The following is a 20,864-nucleotide window of genomic DNA, read 5'->3' on the forward strand; positions in this document are numbered from 1 at the left end:
GCTGGACGCCATTTACGTTCACGTTGAAAACAATTACGTCCTTGCGACGTCATTTGGAGCAATGCACCCTGGGAGTTTTTACGGACGGCGCATACGCAGTTCGTTCGGCGCGGGGACGCGCTTCATTTAAATGAAACACGTCCCCTACCCGCGCAATTTGAATTACGCCGCGAGAGATAAACTACGCCGCCGTAACTTACGGCGCAAATTCGTTGAGGATTCAAACCAAAGCCAAGTAAGTTACAGCGGCGTAGCGTATCTTACATCTGCGCCGGGCGCAGCATCTGTATGTGAATCTGCCCCTACCTGCATGTGCCTGTGTGAGTTTTCTCTGGGTTCTCTGATTTCCTCCAACACTCCAAAGACATGCTGGTCAGTTAATTTGGTCCTGTCTAAATTGGCCCTAGTATATGAATGTGAGTTAGGGATCTTAGATTATAAGCTCCTTGAGGGCAGGGGCTGAAGCAAATGTATAATATATATAAATATGTGAAGTGCAGCGTAAATTGACAGCACTATATAACCTGAAATAATAATATATAAAACACTACATATGTATACAAAATAAGTGATTTGAGGATATAAAACATTCATAATTCAGAATCAAGTACGATAAAAAAAAATATAAAATGAGTAGACAAAAAACAGAAGAAGTAATAAATATGCCATAGAATTATCTGATAAAAAAATCCTGTGTACCCTTTAGTATTACCTTACTTTACTTACCCAACTGCACTTGCTTTATCTGCTGTACTTAAGCTACCGTACTTTACTTAATATATGAAACATAGCTTCAGATTTATTTTTGTATTACTGGTTTTCTTTTTCATTATGGATGCACATTTTGAAGAACAGTGTTTTTCACATTTACATTTATCTGTAAAAGGAAACAAAGCCTTCCTGTCGCATGCGAAATAACATAAACTTTTCTAATCACTTTGTTGCTGATAATTTGCTCTTTAAATTGATGTTTGTCATTAGTTTAACAATGTTGTTATTTAGTAGATGACACATTAGCCAAAAGATGAGCCATTTATACATAATAAAACAAACATCATAAAACATAAAACATCATAAAACAAACACCAAATATATATTTATATAACTTATTAGTCAGCAGTTAAACTATTCACAAGTTTTCAACAACAGAAGATAACAATGCATACGTACAACATACACGGTTTTCTTCCACTGGAAGTTTGGGTATTTGCTAGGAATTGGTAGTATGTATGAAGGGCTAGCAGTCCGTCTCACTGTCCGTTATGTTAACTAAAGCATAAATGCATTAAATTAAAAAACCTTCTGGGTGCGGCTCCCCCACCCCCATGTTGATCCAGCAATTTGCGTTTGTCCACTGTGGCTTGTTAATAAACACTACTAATTTTTAAAAGCAATGACCGGAGTGCGGATCATCTTTTCTTCATTGATCCAGCAATGTGCATGAGAGCAGTGGCTCTCCAGGGTCTCCTTCTCCTCATTGGCTCACACAGCAGCGAGCAGCCAGTAAGAAGAGAGCAGGGGGTGGGGCCGATTCCGTGTGCGAATGGACATTGTCCATTCACAGGAGCGTGGCTTGGGAGTGTACCTGCTCAAGTGCCCCCATAACAAGAGGCTGGTTATTGAGGGCACTCGGATAGAAGGAGGAGCAAGAACCGCCGATGGAGGACCTAAAAATAAGAGTATCAGGGCTGCTCTGTGCAAAATCATTACAGAGCAGGTAAGTATAACACGTTTGTTATTTCTTTAAAAAAAAAATCCTTTAGAAACACTTTAACTGTTTCAGCCTCAAAGGTTTATTAATTCTGCTGCATCTATATGGTTATTATATATATGATTTCTATATTTACAGAATATATTGGTGGCTCTGTTATTCTGTCAATTAAATAGTTCACATTTGGCTTTAAAGGGGTTGTAAAGGTTTGTTTTTTATTTTCTAAATAGGTTCCTTTAAGCTAGAGCATTGTTGGTTCACTTACCTTTTCCTTCGATTTCCCTTCTAAATGTTTTTTTTTCTTTGCCTGCATTTCTCACTTCCTATTGCTCCTCAGTAAGCTTACCCCCATCATCTTAGCTGTTCTGGCTGGGGGTTAGTCAGTGTCTCCCCGCAGGGATGTAGTCCCAAGGGAGGGGGCGAGCACACTGACTAACCCCCAGCCAGAACGGCTCAGATGATGGGGGCAAGGTTACTGAGGAGAAACAGGAAGTGAGAAATTCAGACAAAGAAAAAAACATTTAGAAGGAAAAGGTAAGTGAACCAACAATGCACTAGCTTAAAGTAATCTATTTAGAAAATAAAAAACAAACCTTTACAACCCCTTCAACCCTTTCATGACTAAGCCTATTTCTAATATTTGGTGTTTACAAGTTAAAATCCGTATTTTTTTGCAGAGAATCTAGAGAATAAAATGGTGATTGTTGCAATATTTTATGTTACACGGTATTTGTGCAGCGGTGTTTTAAACACAACTTTTTGGGAAAAAGAAACTTTCATGAATTAAAAAAAAACGTAACAGTAATGTTAGCCCAATTCTTTTGTATAATGTGAAAGATGATGTTACACCGAGTAAATAGAGGCCAAACATGTCACTCTTTATAATTGCACGCACTTGTAAAATGGCGGCAAACGACGGTACCTAAAGATCTCCATAGGCGACGCTTTACTTTTTTTTACGGTTACCAGATTAGAGCTACAGAGATGGGCTAGAATTATTGCTCTCGCTCTGACGATCGCGGCGATACCTCACATTTGTGATTTGAACACCGTTTACATATGTGGGCACGACTTCCGTATGCGTTTTCTTTGCTGCGCGAGCTCGCGGGGACAAGGGCGATTTAAAAATGTTTTTTCTTATTTATTTTTATATTATTAAATTGTGTTTTTTTTTTTTTAATGATCACTTTTATTGCTGTCACAGGGAATGTAAACTTCTCTTGTGACAGTAATAGTTGGTTACAGGTATTTTTTATGGAGAGATCGGGGGTCTAAAAGACCAATTATCCCTCCTTTGCACTTCAAAGAATTCAGATCACCGAAAATGGCAATTTTAAATACTGTATATATTTTTTAATCCTGCGGCATCATTTTTTGTCTTCTGAAAAACGACCAAAAAAAAATTCGAACATGCTTCAATTTTTTAAAATGTAATTTTTTGTGTCGTAAAAAATGATCGTGTGTGGGCAAAAACAACGTTTTAAACCCGCACATGCCCAGAAGCAAGTTATGAGACGGGAGGTAAAACTACCATTCATAATGGAGTAAGCACATTCATCACGCTGTAACAGACAAAAAAGCATGAATCGTCTTTTACTAACAAGTAACCAGCTAAAAGCAGCCTCAAGGCGAATAGAACTTCCCCTTTAGAGTGCCGTTGCTTTGTTCATCATTTTTCAAAAACGATGGTGTGTGGGCAACATAATTTTTAATGATGAAGTTGGAAAAATGTCATTTTTTTTCATGATAAAAAATGACATTTTTTTTCATCACAAAAAGTGATCGTGTGTACGTGGCATCAGAGGCGCCTCTCTTCTCTTTTATTACCCAGTTGTGACATGACGCTACTTGTATATCAAGACATCATTTGTATATCAAGTCAAAATGTATTAAAACATTTTGCTTGTCTTGCAAAACGCTCTCAAACTAAGTTACTCTCAAATCAAGGTTTTACTGTATAACAATTACATGTGAAAAAAATTGCATATTGTACCATACAAAATACACAGATCAATTCCAATAAAATAAAAAGACGTTTCTCAAAACTATTAAGGCAATCTAAAGGAATTTTTTTTGAAAAAAAAAGTTTTTCTTAGTTTCTGTCAGTAAATTTAGTAAATAAGTAATTTTTCTCCTTCACTGATGTGCACTGATGGGCATTTATGTGATGCACTTATGGGCACTGATGAGGCGGCACTTATGGGCACTGATGAGGAGGCACTAATATGCCACACTGATGGGCACTGATAGATGGCACTGATATGGGGCACTGATGAGCACTGTTAGGCAGCACTGGTGGGCACTGATAGGTGACACTGATGGGCACGGGTGTGCACTGATAGGTGACACCGATATCCGGCACTGATGGACACCGATAGGCTGCACTGATGGGTACTGCCGAATTTCACTGATGGGCAGCACTGATGGGCAGACACTGAAAGGTAGCATTGACTGGCATCACTAATGTGCACTAATTGGTGGCACTGGGGGGCTTTACTGTAATCAGTGCCCTGTGAGAAGATCCCACTGATTGTCTCTCCTTGTCACACACTCTGTCAGTGTGAGGTGATGAGAGCCAATTACCGGCACTTCCGCATTTACATGTGACCGGCTGCAATATTGGACACAGCCGATCACATGGTTAAAGATCCCGCCATTGACTCTTTGCAGAGATTGAGGTCGCGTCACGTCCTAGCAACACGCCGCGATTGCCACTCTGCGTGCCCCCACAGGCATGCAAGAGAGGCCGTTCTGGGACGATGTCATATGATATCCACCTAGAATGAGAGCTGCACTGCTCCTTTGTCATTTGACAGTGGGCGGATGGCAAGTAGTTAAAGAGATGTTCCAGCCTGGGGATTTTCTTTTTAAAGTCAGCAGCTACAAATACTATAGCTGCTGACTTTTAATATATGGACACTTACCTGTCCAGAGAGCCCATAATCTCGGCACTCCAGTCGATCTTCGAATTGGCTGTCGGGTGCTGCCACCGCCATCTCCACTAAGGGAAACTGGCAGTGAAGCCAGTGTAGCATATTGTACCATATTGTACCATACAAAATACACAGATCAACTCCAATAAAATAAAAAGACGTTTCTCAAAATTATTCAAGGCAATCAGGCAGGCTCTTGCACTACATAGTTAAGGAAAAATCTAAAGGAAATTGAACAAAAAAATGTATCATGTGTAGCCAGCTTTAATCAGTGCTGTATACCACTTCAACACGTCACCCAGTGTCAAATCAAGCTCACCAGAGATGTTGGACGTCTAGGACTTGGTTATAGGAGGTCAATATCAGCCTCATCAGCACACCAGAACAGCAATTATAATAATTACTTTCCACTTGGCTTCAAACCAACTCCTCCATAGTAAAAAACGTATGCAGCTCTCTCCTCACGGAAACATTAAACAAACAGACATAGGGCTAGATTCACGTAGATTTCGGCCGGCGTAGCGTATCTCAGATACACTACGCCACCGTAAGTTTGAGCCGCAGGTCCTGTATTCACAAAGAACTTGCGCTGTAACTTACGGCGGCGCAGTGTAACTGGGCCGGTGTAAGCCCGCCTAATTCAAAATAGGCTGGTTGGGGGCGTGTTCTATGTAAAATACTAGTGACCCCACGTATTTCACGTTTTTAATGAACGGCGCATGCGCCGTCCCTAGACGTATCCAAGTGCGCATGCTCCAAATGACGTCGGCAAATCGTCATGCTTTCGACGTGAATGTAAATTACGGCCAGCCCCATTCACGGGAGGGTTACGCAAACGACGTAAAATTTGAAAAATTTGACGCGGTTCCGACGTCCATACTTAACATTGGCTGAGCCATGTTTTTGGTGGTTTATCTTTACGCCTGAAAACCCCTTACGTAAACGGCCTATCTTTACTGCGACGGCCGGGCATACGTTCGTGAATAGGTATATCTAGCTGATTTACATATTCTAGGCGTAAATCAGCGTACACGCCCCTAGCGGCCAGCGTAAATATGCAGTTAAGATACGACGGCGTAGGAGACTTACGCCGGTCGTATCTTAGCAACATTTAAGCGTATCTCAGTTTGAGCATACGCTTAAAGTTGTGACGGCGGGGATTCGGATTTATGACGGCGTATGTACTGATACGCCCGTCGTAAGTCTTTGTGAATCTACCCCATAGTGTTCTCTGCCTTAAAACTATTTATTAAAATCAGGTTAAGAACATTTACATTTAGGCGCCTTTCACACTGGGGTGGGAGGCACCGTGGCGGTATAGCGCCGCAAAAAATAGCGGTGCTATACCATCGCAATTGCCGCAGGATTCGGTCGCTAGCGGTGTGGTATTAACCCCCACCAGCGGCCGATAAAGGGTTTATTCCGCCTGCAATGCGCCTCTGCAGAGGCGCATTGCGGATGGTATTACCGCAGTTTCCCATTGTTTTAAATGGGAAGGAGCGGTGAAGGAGCGGTATACATACCGCTCCTCTCACCGCTCCAAAGATGCTGCTTGCAGGAGATTTTTTTCTCTCCTGACAGTGCATCACCTCAGTGTGAAAGCCCTCGGGCTTTCACATTGAGAAGGCTGGGCAGGAGTTTTTCAGGCGGTATAGCAGCGCTATTTTTAGCGCTGTACCGCCTTAAAAACTCCTCAGTGTGAACGGGGCCTTAGGCTGTGCAAAATGACACATATCTTTTTCTCATAAAATAGACAATGCAGCAACCCCAATCACCTGCCCCTCCTTCAAGAGGCCCCTTTCCTCTTGGAGCCTCTTTCCTCTTTAGGACAGTGTCAGGTTATCCATCTCATAGCATGTTAATGTAATACAGAAAACCCTGTCTTATGCTTAACGCTGTAACTGCTTGTATTGCAGTGAGAGATGGAATTTAGCTTCAACTTGTTAGTGTATCTAAATCTGCTAGAGCATCTTACACTCAACCCAGATTAACAGTGCTCCTGTGCTCATTTATCCAGAGTGGGGGCACTCTAATACAGGAGATGCATTATTAGCCAGATCATCATGTGAAAATAGTGTGGGGGGGGGGGGAGAAGAAAAAAAGAAAACTAATGTAGCCACCACATCTAAGGATTATTAAGCTGCAATATAGTACATTCTTAGTTTCAGATTTAATAAAGCATTAAGGTGCGATTTTGCAAGAACCTCTTTTCTTTATTTTATTCTCTATGCTCCTTTGTCCAAGAGGCTTTATGGGGGATTACATCTATAAAAGTTTATGATACTGTCAAGCTAAAGGCTTTTGATTGGTACACATTGAGGCCCCTGATTTGGTATTGATTGTGGAACTTGATTTATGGCTGGGTATTTTGCCCCCCCCCCCCCGAAAGACCGCGTGGAGTCCTGTTCTTGGATCGGGATTTAGAATATTGAATGGGTATTTGGGGCTTGGTTGTTTTTTATTCCCTTCTCCCCTCTTTTTCTGGCATGTTCCCCAATATTGGGGACAGGGTTTCTTTTTTGTAATTTTCCTATTTCGTTGGAAGTATTTTCATAGTGTTTATACGATGCAGTATTTATTTCCATAATTTATTTTTTAGAGCAGACCATTATTCATACATGTGCAGATAATGGCATAGATTCTGAGGAAGCAAATATATTGCGAAACACGTTAATCAAAGACACCAACAGCACACAAACTATATTTCCTGTGGGATGACTTGTTTTATGATGATTGGGTAAAAACATATTGTTTGATCTTCACTTTATACCTGTGTGGACTGTGCAAACTTCCTTTTAACCTTTGTAATATATTATTGCATTTTTTATACAAGTATTATCTCTATTTGGTACAAATTAAAGTCCAAAAAAACTTTTCTTATCCCCACCTTTCCCTTTTTCTATGTGGTGGACTGAGGTGATATGTGGTTTAAATTTGAATAAGGAATGGTACCAATAGAGTACAAGATTTATATTTGTGAACACATTTTCAATAGAAGAAGTATATGTTCTAATCAAATTGAATGTTACCACAACAGGTGTAAAGTTTATACGGTTTTCATCAGTAGCATAGATATCTTCTAGGCCTTCTATGTGTTCTATTTTACTCAATCTGTATAAACATGTGTAGCCTTGCCTCTTCTTGTGCAGTCACTTAAGATGTTGTGTCGGTACAACAAAATAGATGGACGCTCACAACCATTTAATGATATGTAAATAGTTTATTTAGGACAATATAGAAGAGAAGAGATAACTTTATTTACAATACATACTAACAATATGGGTCGCTAAGCAGGCATAATAGAGTAATGCAATGGCAATACAGGGGGAGTCCTCAAGAGCCTGCATCTACAACAATAATATATTTTTTATTGAAGTATATGTTTGCCATTGGCATTTGGATAACAATCAGTTGCTTCAGCAATGGTGCCCGTGGCTAGAGTGGTGCTTTATTTTGGAAGTATGGCTGGCAGAGCTGAATCCTCCCTTGTGGTGATAATGTTGATGATGTCCACCATGGTGGCCTCCTGAGTGATGCTTTCCTCCAGTACTGGAGTGCACAACAGCTACAGAGAAATATGAACAGATAAATGGATATGCAGACATTAGCCATAAAAGGTAATTGCTATACCATGGTTTGCTTCATATATTGGAGAGGTGATATCCTAATCCCAGACTTTCAGTGGGGCAGATTTCTGACACTACGTGAAATGGTTTGATGCACATTGTTTCAGGTATGACAGTGCTCCCCATAGGCCAATGAATGCCACTCTATAGCATGGGTTTGTATTTCTCACTGTCCTCTGGTATGTCTTCAAGATCCTAATGATATACTTTTCAGTAGCAGTTTGTATCTCTCACATAAGGCTATGAAGATTAAAGCTGCCATAAATATGGAAACTTCCAGCGCAGGTCTTCTTTGGATTTCAAGACCACCAAATAGTTTACCCTTGAAACCACCAAAATTGCTCATAGTAGTGGGTTGTCTTTATGTATCCAGTCTGGTTGAAAATGATTTGAATTGCCTGGAAATTGCTATTTGATGGCCAACATTCGAATGTTTTAAAAAAAAAGCCGCTAGAAACATATTAAAGTCTTTGTAAATATTGTGCTCCTCACTTTTCAGGTAAGCTTTTACAAACCAAAGTCTTTGGGAATTAGGCCTTAGCTGGACTGTAAAGGGAATTTTGTTATTGGATCACAAGTTTCTGTGTATTGCCAGCATCAAGAAACCTTATTGGGGACAAAGTCAGTATGCAAGGAGAAAGCCTACCCTTGACCCGTGCCAGGGCTCCATATTGCAAGCACAACCTCCACAGTTAGGTCCTAGCATAGGTGTTAAAGTGAATTTTCCAATTCAGCAATCCATTCTTGTTTTCTAGGAGCTAGTTTTAATCTTAGATGATGCTTTTAAGGGGATTATGCCTTGGGGATGTCTCTAGCAGGACATTCCTCCCCCACTGTGGTTTTCAAGTATTCACATTTTTGTGAGTTCCGATATTACTTATAAGTTCTGCAATAAATATTTTAATTGCTACCTTACGTTATAGTCTAATCACAGACATTTGTGGTACTACATCTGCTCATTGTCCACTCTTTAGAATGTATTGTTTGTTCTATAGCCGTTTCATCACTACTTGAAATAGTCATTTTGAGTGGAACTGGCCTACACTGGCCTAGGAACTACTGTATAGGACAATTATCATATTTTACTTACATATGTTCACATGGCCTTCACCAGTCAATCTGAAAAGAAAGCAAGAGTAATAACTGTTTTTATTGTTTTATTTTTTTATTCAAACAAATGATTTATTCACATCTGCTACTAGCAGCGCTCTTCCACTCAACACATGTTACACAAATTATACTACTATCAGTTTTGTTCAATTGCACCTGGAGAGCTTCTTCAAAAAGTAAATTGCTTTGCAGAGTGAAACGTCCCTTGCACATTGAACAGTCTATATGCTTTAGTAAGTCACCCCCATTGTCTTGTTTAAAAAAGTATTAAAGTGTCAGTGGTTCTAACAACTAGCAAAGGATTTTCCTGTCTATCATAACAATGGAGTCCTTGCACATTGTTGAAGCCCTATGTTAGTGTGGAGTCCCCCTTTTAGGGTCTAAGCTGAGTGGGCCAGGTGGAGGGGTATCAAACTACCTGTGAGTGGGTGCACATGCTCTTTGGACTTCTGGCTTCTGCATGAGAAGAGCACTGCCCTAGCTAAGTATGGACACTCAGCAATTGGTGGCTGGATTCAGACTAATAGTAAAGGGGGTGATACTGCCTGGTTTATTCCCCTTCTTTCTGGCAATCCCTCAATGGCTGCTAATAAGAATTATTCTCCTTCCCCATGGCATAATATTATGCCTGTAGAATCCTGTAGACCACCCCCTCCTCAGTCTCAGTCCCTAGTCCTGACCCCAGCAATCATGCACACAGAAGGCACAGCACTCCTGGGATCTCCAGCACCCAGGACGCAAGTCCTGCTAAAAAAAAAAAAAAACACAGACAGTTTCTCCCAGCCGTTGCCAAGGTCAGGCTCACTCTCCCACTCCCATCTGCACTTTATCTAGAGCCAGTAGATCCAGGAGCCACAGGGAGGCCCCTCCCTCCCTAGGTATACCCATTAATCATAATCTTCCTACCTCTATTCCTTCTGTCAGTGTATCTTCTCAGCCTCAGAATGTGTCTCACACTGTTCGTATTTACCCTGCCATGCACAGCCCACCTTTAAGTCGTGTATTTTTCTGAAAATGAGCTATGGGTGCTTGGGTATATGGGAATCTTCCCATTATTTGTTGTATTTATGACCCCACCTTCTGCTTTAATCATAGATTCATAGCTGATTCTGACTTGGATCAATGGTGATTCCTTATCCATTGGGCTTATCAGCATGCTGGAAGTCGCAATTATGGTAGGCACCTAAATATCCATTATGAGGTACCCAGAATTTGCTGCTGGGGCATGCATTGACATCAAATTTTTTCAGAATGTTTACAATTACAGAGGTATGTTTCAGGTTTTGTCATTCTATTCGTCTATGATGGTGGTAAGGACATGGGACAGTTACGGGTTGTTGATTGCATTAATTTGATGAAAGCAGACCTGACACACTCTTATGCTCTCTTTAATAACATTATTATAGTCCGGTCTGAAGTCATTACTGACCAATTTTAGGCTAATGGTATCCTTGGCCCCTTCCTTGAGCATAGAAGGAGGAAGGTTAATTCAAGGATGTCAAAATTTGTTTGTGCCTTTCAGTGGTGGCTGGTGTTTTTTTTTGGGGGGGGGGTGTCAAACAACCACCCCCTCGGTGGCTGACGGCACCTCAAGTCCCCACGCTCACTGTCCTACCTCATCTAGGTAGCAGGCATCGGCAGCGGCATTGGGCAGGTATGTCCTCTCATCCATCATGGCGGCCATGCGTCTCCTCCTCCTAGGCATTCTATAGGATCACCTGTGCTTTCAGCCAATTGGGTGACGGGTCTCACGACCTGTTTACTGATTGGCCAGGAGGAGAATCGGTGTTATAATAGAAAATATTTATTCGCTATTGTAACACACCTGGGTGGGCTCAGAGTGCATTTTCTGCACCCCCGAGCCCACCCTATTTTGAAGCCTATTATTTCTGGCTCTAATCAGGTACTTCAAAAAACACACCCCACCATTGAAATCCATGCATCCTGAAAGGGTCCGGACGCATGGATGGGGGAGCGGTGCTCTTGCACCCCTAATGGACGGGTCGCCCCTGGTGTCTTGGGAGGCCAAGTGGGTGGTTAGATTAAATTAATTTGAAGGTGATAAGTCTAACTTTCTGAGGGAGGATGTGATCCACTTAACAGATATTATCTTAGACATATTTAATTTAGGTTTAAGTTCTGGAACTGAAGGGGGACTGGTATCGGTGGGGCGCTACTTCAATTAATGAGTGACATATGGGTAGCGGTTTGTCACCTTGCCAGCTACAAATTATCTGCGTAATTACCTTGATGGCTGGTATTTAGACAGCACCTGTCATTAACTAATATTTAGCACAGGCATGAAGACTATGTTTTAGTATTTGGTGCTTACAGCTTCACTGTGAGGGACACATTTGTTTTCTGTAGCAATATTTGTTATTTCCTCACATTTTCTTTGTCTATTAACATGTTTATGTAGTGTTCTTAGAATTTCTGCCTTATAACAAAGTCATATAAAAACATATCTTCCTTTGAGTAGTCACAAACAAACAGCCGGACACTCACCTATGCTCCTCTCCCTCCAACATCTTCTTATATGTAGCAATCTCAATATCCAAAGCCAGTTTGACATTCATCAGTTCCTGGTATTCCCTTAGTTGGCGAGCCATGTCCTGCTTGGCCTTCTGTAGGGCAGCCTCTAATTCAGCTAGCTTATGTTTGGCATCTTTGATAGCGGCTTCACCTTGTTCCTCAGCTTCATTAATGGCGGCTTCCAGTGCAGCACGCTAATATTGTTATAAATATATTTAATGTATTATTATAATGCATACATATTGCCCTGACCTGGCTTCTAATAGCATCTAAACTGACAATGTTGTTCAAGACCTGTGTGTAGCCATTCCTATACAGCATACCATAACTGAGCAGATCTGAATTATACAGTAAGAAAAGGATTAAAACCCTGAACTAATACTATGAACCAAGTGGAATTTTCTTCCACTGCCTGTGTCATAAATTACGGAATGCATGGGATTTCCATAACTCTTAAAGAAGGCTAGGCCCAGGTAACAGCATTCATCTAGGGGTCCTGTACAGCAAACTATTTACCTTACATACTACCAGTTTTTGAAAAATGGAAACTGAGTATTTATAGGATGTATGTATAAAAATATACCTGAGATTTAGCACACTCAATCTCCCCTTTAACCCTCTGAATTGTCTGAGTGAGCTCAGCAATTTCATTTCTACTGTTCTGTAGATTGTTTCCATTCCTTCCAGCTGCCAAACGAAGCTCATCAAACTACAAGATAATGACACAAGCAATAACAAATCACATTGGTAATGATACATGTCAATAAACAGACAGGTACATCCAACTACAGGATAATAATATAGACAAAAGAAAAAATGCATGGGATGCAAATAATATAATATCCACATTCATTTTGTATTTTAGGTCCGATACATAGCACATTATATATGAAAGTTGTTCACAGAGGTATCAAACTCAATTCCATTGTGGGCCACATTAGCATTATGATTGCCCTCAAAAGGGCCAATTGCATCTGTAAGATTAGATGTCCAGCGCATCCCTTCCCCTTACATTAGATGTCAAGAACCACCCCACCATCAGAAGTTGAGTCCCCAACTCTCCCTTACATCACAGTGCACACCCTTTCTTTATGCTGCTGCTGGGAAGAAGCTGGGTGCATTGCTTGAAAGCAGAAAGTAAGGGGTCTGGAGTAGGACCAGAGAAGGGCTCGAGCTCTCCTGCAGTTGCAGGAGGGGTGCGAGGGCCACATGAAATGTCACACCTGTGATCTACAAGAATGCATCATGAACGTTGACCCTTGACTGTCCGGTCAAAATAAAAGCTTAACTCCAACCTTACCATTAGCATTGTGCAGTTCTACAGGCTTCTCTCTTGTCCTGAAATTGTTTATTCTGATTTCACGGAACATTGTGAGCTTGTTGAAGTGTGCATTAGAAATGGCAATATTCTAGTCTGCATCTCCCCAAGGTAATACTTAAAATCTGGCTTGTTAGTGGGTCCTAAAGACAGGAGTTGAGAACCACTGGACTAGATGGACCTGAGTGTGCCTTGCCAGGAGTCTTGCACTTTGGGGGGTCAGGGAAGGGTCCTTCCTTTTTGATCATATGACGCACCCTAGTGCACTTTAATGTGTGTGTTCACATGCACTTTTTTGGTATACTTTTTTTTGCGCACTACAGTGAGGGCTCATATAAAGAGATTCTTTAACAGCCTTACTGTCCCTGGTCCAATCGTTTCATTGATTGGATTTGAGTTACTTGAATCAAGGAGGCTCAGCATAATATGTGGGCATTATCACAGGCAGTCTGTATGGAAATTAGGCCTGCCTAGGAACACCCGCCCCTCGAGTCTGACATATTTGCTTAACCCCCCCCCCCCGTTGCATCAGGGTTGGTGAGAGTATTGAGGCAGGGAGCTGTGATGTAAACTTACCCTTGACTGATACATGGCCTCAGCCTCAGCTCTGCTTCTGTTAGCAATCTCTTCGTATTGAGCTCTGACCTCAGCAATGATACTATCCAGGTCAAGGTCTCGGCTATTGTCCATTGACACAACCACTGAAGTGTCTGAGATCTGAGCTTGGAGCTGATTAATCTCCTGTAAAATATCACACATGTTATAATTATTATTATGTAGGATTTATATAGCCAACCGTTTGCGCAGTGCTTTACAAAATGGAGAGAGGCCGTATAGTTACAATACAATTCAATACAAGAAGGAACAGAGGGACCTGTATTTTACCATGTATAAATACAGAGCTATTAGTTAAAAAAAATGATATACAAAGAATGTATTAATCATTAGTTGATTTTGACAGGTAATGTACAGGACCTTTAATTGGGCAACAGTGCTCAAGGAGGGAATGGCTTCCCTAGCACAAAACACTACATTAAAAAATGGTGGAGGAACTTACTGCATCATACAGAGTCCTCAGGAAGTTGATCTCATCAGTGAGGGAATCGACATTTGCCTGCAGCTCAGCCTTATTCATAAATGCTGAATTGACATCCTAAAGTAAAGAAAATTTTCTAGTAAGGTATGGGCACACAGAAAGAAAATATAATGTACCTTTAGAATAATGTTTCCACCTCCGTGCTTGACAATAGGGATGGTGTTCTTAGGGTCACAGTCAGCATTTTTCTTCCTCCAAACACAGCCAGTCCTCCTCCTCAAGAAGGAACATGTAGAGCCATGCCAATGAACACCTAAATGTTTCAGAGAAGGTTTGGCAGAAAGTGTTGTGGTCAGATAAGACCAAAAATTTGCTCTTTGGCATTAACTCAACTTGTCGTGTTTGGAGGAAGAAAAATGCTGTTGGGGCTGTTTCTCGGCTAAAGGTACAGGCCGACTTTTCCGCATTATGGTGCCAATAAATGGTGCCAATTGATGGGGCCATGTATTGTAAAATCTTGGATGAGAAGTTGAACCTTCTTCCCTCAGCCAGAACACTGAAGATGGGTCATAGGTGGGTCTTCCAGCATGACAATGACCAAAAACATACTGCTAAGGTAAAAAAGAAGTGGCTCAAGAAGAAGCACATTAGGGTCATGGCGTGGCCTAGTCTGTCTCCAGTTCTTAATCCTATAGAACATTTATGGAAGAAGCTGAAACGTTGAGTTGCCAAGAGAAAGCCAAGAAACCTTAAGGATATAGGGCCAGATTCACAAAAGGGATACGACGGCGTATCTGCTGATACGCCGTCGTATCCCTGTTTCTATCTATGCGACTGATTCATAGAATCAGTTACGCATAGATATCCCTAAGATCCGACAGGTTTAATAGTTTTACACTGTCGGATCTTAGGATGCAGTACCGCGGCCGCCGCTGGGGGGAGTTTGCGTCGTAAACCAGCGTCGGGTATGCAAATTAGCAGTTACGGCAATCCACGAAACTTTTTCCCGTCGTTACGTCGCCGCAAGTGTTAGTTTGCCGTCGCAAAGATAGGGCACCTTTTACAAAGTGTAAAATTACTACACCATGTAAAAGTATACCCGTCTTTCCCGTGTCGCTTTTGAATTTTTTTTTTCCCGACGCAAGTCTTTTTTTCACGTCGCGATTTACAAAACGTCGGCGCGTCGTAATTTCGCGCAAAGCACGTCGGGAAATTTGCGTCGGGAGCATGTGCAGTACGTCCGGCGCGGGAGCGCGCCTAATTTAAATGGTACCCGCCCCATTTGAATTGGCCCGCCTTGCGCCGGACGGATTTAGGATACACCGCCGCAAATTTCCAGGTAAGTGCTTTGTGGATCGGGCAGTTAGACAGAAAATTTTCGGCGGTGTAACTTAAATCGGTTACGTTACGCTGCGCCCGGGCTACGTGAATCTGGCCCATAGAGAATATCTGTAAAGATCTGAAGTACTAAGTCATGTTTTGCTTGGGGTTCAAATACTTATTTTACTCACTGAACTGCAACTTAATTTATAGCATTTGTTTTGTGTGTTTTTTCTGTATTTTTGAATGATATCCTGTCTCTATCATTTAAAATATACCTGTGATAAAAATGATAGACCCTTTGTTTCTTTTTAAGTGGGCAAACGTACACAATCTGCAGGGGATCAAATAATTATTTCCCCACTGTATATTAGGACCCTCTTCTTTAACCACAAGGTTAGGTTTAAGGGAAGAAAATGTAATGCTAATGTTCATGTATACATCCAATAAAAAGAAAACATTTTACTTCAGTTTTATTCTTAAAAAAGATATTAAAGACCAAGCACAATGCTAAATTTGAAGACACTCTTCCTCACATTACTCATACTTGACATATAGAAGGAAGAAAATGATGGCTTATTTAGTAAGACAGTGTGAAAAATCAGTGCTGATGGACAGTACAGAAATCAACAGCAAACAATGCTAAATCACATGACTACAGAAAACTGAAATCTGATTGGTTGCTGTAGGTGTCTGTATATGTTTACTTTTGGCATTTTACATTGTAAAAGAAAATCAAATCTACTAAGTGCCACTAAGAAAATACAAGGTTAATGAGGATTAAACCCCAGACTCCACCACTGGAAAGCACACATCCTATTCCACAAACCACCAAAGCTTATGTTACATAGCAGTGCATTTGCGATTACAGACTACCACTTACTCTCTTCAGTGCAACAAACTCATTCTCTGCTGCTGTGCGCCTGTTAAGTTCTTCTTCATATCTGTGATACAAATATAAAAATGTATGTATGTTAATGCTGATTGCAGCAAAAAAATGTAAAAAAATTACATGGTCCAACCAAGGTATTATATACCTTATATAATACAGATAGATAAACAACAATGCCAGCCAATAACAAAACAACCAGCATCTATTATTTTTATGGGTACTTAAATAGCGCCATTAATTTACGCAGTGCTTTATATATATATATATATATATATATATATATAGTACATTCACATCCGTCCCTGCCATTTAGGCCGCGTACACACGGTCGATCCATCCGATGAGAATGGTCCGACGGACCGTTTTCATCGGTTCACCGCTGAAGCGGCCTGATGGTCTGATGTGCATACACACCATCAGTTCAAAATCCGATGGGGTCAGAACGCGGTGACGTAAAACACACGACGTGCTGAAAAAAACGAAGTTCAATGCTTCCAAGCATGCGTCGACTTGATTCTGAGCATGCGCGGGTTTTGAACCGATGCTTTTGTGTACTAACCATCGGTTTTGATCTATCGGTCAGCCGTCCATCGGTTCGATTTTAAAGCAAGTTCTAATTTTTGTCCGAAGGACAAAAGACCGATAGGGCGTACACACGGACGGTTTGGACCGATGAAACTGAACTTCGGTTCATTTTCATCGGTTTGGACTGATGGTGTGTACGCGGCCTAAGGAGCTTACAATCTATGGTCCCTAACTCACATTCATACATACACATACTAGGGCCAGTTTTGACATCATCCAATTATCCTACCAACATGTCTTTGTAGTATGGGCAGAAATCTGAGTACACGGAAGAAACTCACACAGGCACAAGGAGAACATGCAAACTCCAGGCAGGTTGTGTTGGGATTCAAATCAGCGACCCTAGTGCTGCTAAGCGAAAGTGTTAACCAAAAAAATTGCTCCTGCTGCAATACTCAATTTCAGTCAAGGTCCTCTTCTCCAGTAGATAATGCTCCTCTTCTTGGTTGAATGAGGGCCAGCTTATTAAACACATTTCCTGTGAGCACAAACTCTTATGGACACATACTCTGGGTCATCATTTCAGCTTGGCCTTTCAATACTCTAGTAGAGAACATTACTTAGACATCTTACACGAGTGATGTTTAGGACCAGCGAAAAAAATAGATTTTTTATTTTTTTAATCATACTTACCTTGGTGGATGCAACATCAGTCTCCTGCCGTCTCTAAGGTTGAGAACCAAGCGATCAAACACTGCTGATCACTTGGTCCTCAGTGCTCTGTGAGCAAAGAGCAAGTAAATGTCAGTCACTGCTGTCTGCTCTGCCCCCCCTGTGCTCACTGGAGCACATGACTGTGGAGGGGGCGGGAGCGGCTGGCTCAGGCTCTTAAGTGCTCGCTGAGAGGCTGAGTCAGGTGCCAGTCCAGGGATCTGGGTGGACCCTGACCATATAATTAAATGGTCACAATCTTTTCCCGCCTCTGTGGCATCAGCCGACAGTGGGCTTCAGCCCGCTATTTGCTGAAAATAGGTTACAGGAGTGCAGAACGAACTGCACTTCTGTGAGCCACAAACATTTTTTGGCTGAACTTCTCCTTTAATAATCACCTCCACTGTCACCCATGCTTTGCTCTGTTGAAGAGCTATGGCTGCCTGTAGAAACTGTAAATAGGACATTTCTTGGAGTGTTGGAGGACTATATCCCCTATCACACACTGTGGTTCCTTGATGTAGGGAGGAACGACAGTGAGCAGTAGGGAACAAGGCAACACAAACATTTAAAAGGGTCTATGTGCAGAGCCGGTTGCTAAGCAAAAAGGTAACGATAGGAGTGAGTATAAACCCACTTCTATAGAAGCTCCTGCTTTTTACATTTTCTAACTACACAAGTCGTTTTAAATCCCAAAGTCCAGACTAGTCATTTTTCAGAAAGAGGTTGGCAATAACAGCTCGAACAATGCTCTCATTGCTGCAGTGTCAGATTTTACCATCTGTTTGTGAAATATAGTTGGTGTGCATAAACTCAGTGTAGTAGGGGGCCACACTGTTACAAAGCAGCATCCCAGATATGCAGAATTTCTCAGGTTTAATGAAACCCCCCCTTTTTTTTAGACATCAAAATGCATTTTATAACAAAAAATAATAATGATGTGTGTACCTTCTCCTTATTTCATCCAGTGATCCCTCCGCACTGTTCCTCTCTGCATCCAAACGAGCTCTCTCACATTCCAGATTGTCCAGCTGTCTCCTGAGATTGTTAATAAATACCTCAAACAGAGGTTCAATCTGACACCTGGCTGTATTCTGCTCTTGCAGTAAAGACCATTTGGTCTCCAGCATCTTGTTCTGCTGTTCTAGGAATCTCACCTAAAGCAAACAAGTAATTTCTGATCATCAGTAAATCTTAAAGTATAAAGGCAATTTATTTTATTTTTTGGATAGAGTGGAGAAGGATTAGGACACCTGTAAGATTTGTACTGCTGTCTGTGCCCCCCCTCCCCTTGGGGGGATTTGCCCTCTCTGTTTGTCATGTTTACCATTTTCGCCAAAAGTGAAGGTAAAAGAAGATTCCAAGTTTTAGGTTGTCCCATAATAATAAATAAGGGTAATCTTCCAATGAAGACACTAGCTCTGGTGACAACCAGGAATTCCCTCACTCTGGACAGATTTCCTCTCACTTCCTGGTTAATCTATGGGACAGGAAGTAAAGGGAAATTTCCTCAATAGGACACATGGTAAAAGAAAAAAAGCTGACAGGGGTTATAACCTTCCCTTACTTTATCCAAAATGAAAAATAGATTTGTATTTACCGTATTTATCGGTGTATAACACGCACAGGCGTATAACATGCACCCTAACTTTAAGAGGGAAGTTTCAGGCAAAAAACTTTCCACAGCCCCTGCTTATAACACGCAGGCACAGTTTACCCTCTATCTTCAGGGTAATAAAAGTGAGCGTTATACGCCAATAAATACAGTAGTTCTACTTTACTTGTCTTAAGACTTTATAGTGTCTTAAAACATTTTCTGGTGCCACTGGCGTGAATAGATTTTCTTGAAACTGTGCCTCCAGCAGTAAGATATCAATTAAAAATATAAGCTTATACAAAGCAACATCATAATGAAAAATCAGAATGTCATTAAATATGCTTTATTCCAGAGTTAAAACTATAAACATGCTCACCAAAAATGTAATTTAGACAACAAGCAGGGTATACATGTTTGCTCACTAAATAATGTGTCTATAAAATGCAATAAGATACTTCTAAAACATATAATTAATTCCTATGCAAAATACAAAACCACTAGATTTGAACGTTTTCAACAAAAAAGGATCTCACCTTATCAATGAAAGAGGCAAATTTATTGTTGAGACCTTTGATCTGATTCTTCTCCTCTGTCCTCACTCTTTGAATACTTGGGTCAATTTCCAAGTTGAGAGGAGCCAGTAGACCTTCATTTATAGTAACAGGGTTGATCCCTCCAGAACAAGATGAACTACCAAATCCATGACCAAGAGAACCAACACCAAATCCAGATTTATGTCCATGACCACCTTTACCTAGATGAATACTTCCAACTGATATCTTATGTCCTTTTGAACCCACATTATGTAGACTTGCACTGGTAAAGTGATGCTGGGTCTTGTGACCATGTTCACTATGTTTAGAAGAGTGTGATAGGAAGCTGTGTGATCTGGAATGTTTGGGTAAAGCAACAGAACAGGAACTGAAGTGCTTGTGTCCAGAAGAAGCCAGGATTGAGTGGTGGGACATGATGGATCTTCTCACCGAGGTGATGTTTGGATAATTTCAGTGGGTTTTTGGCTTGAAAGATGTAGTGACCTGTGATGTTTTCTGGCTGGTTTTATACTTTAAGCTGCAGTTATGAATTACGTCACTAACTATTATAGTCTGGTTTGGAAGCAAATTTATGTAATGTTTTATAAGAATAAAACTTAAGCACACCTCAGTAATCAAAGCTAGATGTATCATTGAGTGGCTTCCATTGCTAACATCAAGTGAAATAAAACCATGTCAATCAATCTAAAATGTTCCTATTTAAGTGTTCACATACAGTATACATTTAATATAAAAGACTATATCATTTAACAGTGTATCAAAATGATTTTTTTAGAAATGCTGATTTGTAAATGACTTGACCCTAAAGTTAACTCATCTTCAGAAAAAACATAATTGTAGCCACCAAAATATGCAGATAAATAGCTTGATTCTGACCTTCGCAAGCACCTGGGATGCCTGCTGAGCTTCCAGTTCCTATGGCTGTACTTATCTTCCAAAAATGCAGACCATTCCAATCATGCCTGTTGGGTAGCCAGGATAAATTAACATGTTTTTCAG

General features: G+C 41.0%; 1 protein-coding gene across 1 annotated transcript; it reads right to left on the reverse strand.

Annotated features, from left to right (window-relative positions):
* Positions 1-7,844: 7,844 nt before the first annotated feature.
* LOC120929280 (keratin, type II cytoskeletal cochleal-like) lies at positions 7,845-20,358 on the reverse strand. The gene is made up of 9 exons (XM_040340605.1): positions 19,845-20,358; positions 18,663-18,871; positions 16,470-16,530; positions 14,288-14,383; positions 13,807-13,971; positions 12,496-12,621; positions 11,886-12,106; positions 9,361-9,389; positions 7,845-8,209 (listed from the first exon to the last, which is right to left on the reverse strand). The coding sequence occupies exons 1-9, from the start codon at positions 20,277-20,279 to the stop codon at positions 8,061-8,063; spliced, it is 1,491 nt and encodes a 496-aa protein (XP_040196539.1). The 5' UTR covers positions 20,280-20,358; the 3' UTR covers positions 7,845-8,060.
* Positions 20,359-20,864: the final 506 nt, after the last annotated feature.

This window comes from Rana temporaria, chromosome 2 (genome assembly GCF_905171775.1).
Source record: "Rana temporaria chromosome 2, aRanTem1.1, whole genome shotgun sequence".
Lineage (NCBI taxonomy): Eukaryota > Metazoa > Chordata > Amphibia > Anura > Ranidae > Rana > Rana temporaria.

Excerpts from the sequence above, each read along its gene's own strand:
- LOC120929280 (XM_040340605.1), bottom strand. The coding sequence starts at position 20,279 with ATGTCCCACCACTCAATCCTGGCTTCTTCTGGACACAAGCACTTCAGT. Across the intron at positions 16,531-18,662 it reads CTGGATGAAATAAGGAGAAG|ATATGAAGAAGAACTTAACA; the intron begins GTACACACATCA and ends TTTGTATCACAG. Across the intron at positions 8,210-9,360 it reads TGAAGGCCATGTGAACATAT|CTGTTGTGCACTCCAGTACT; the intron begins GTAAGTAAAATA and ends ATTTCTCTGTAG.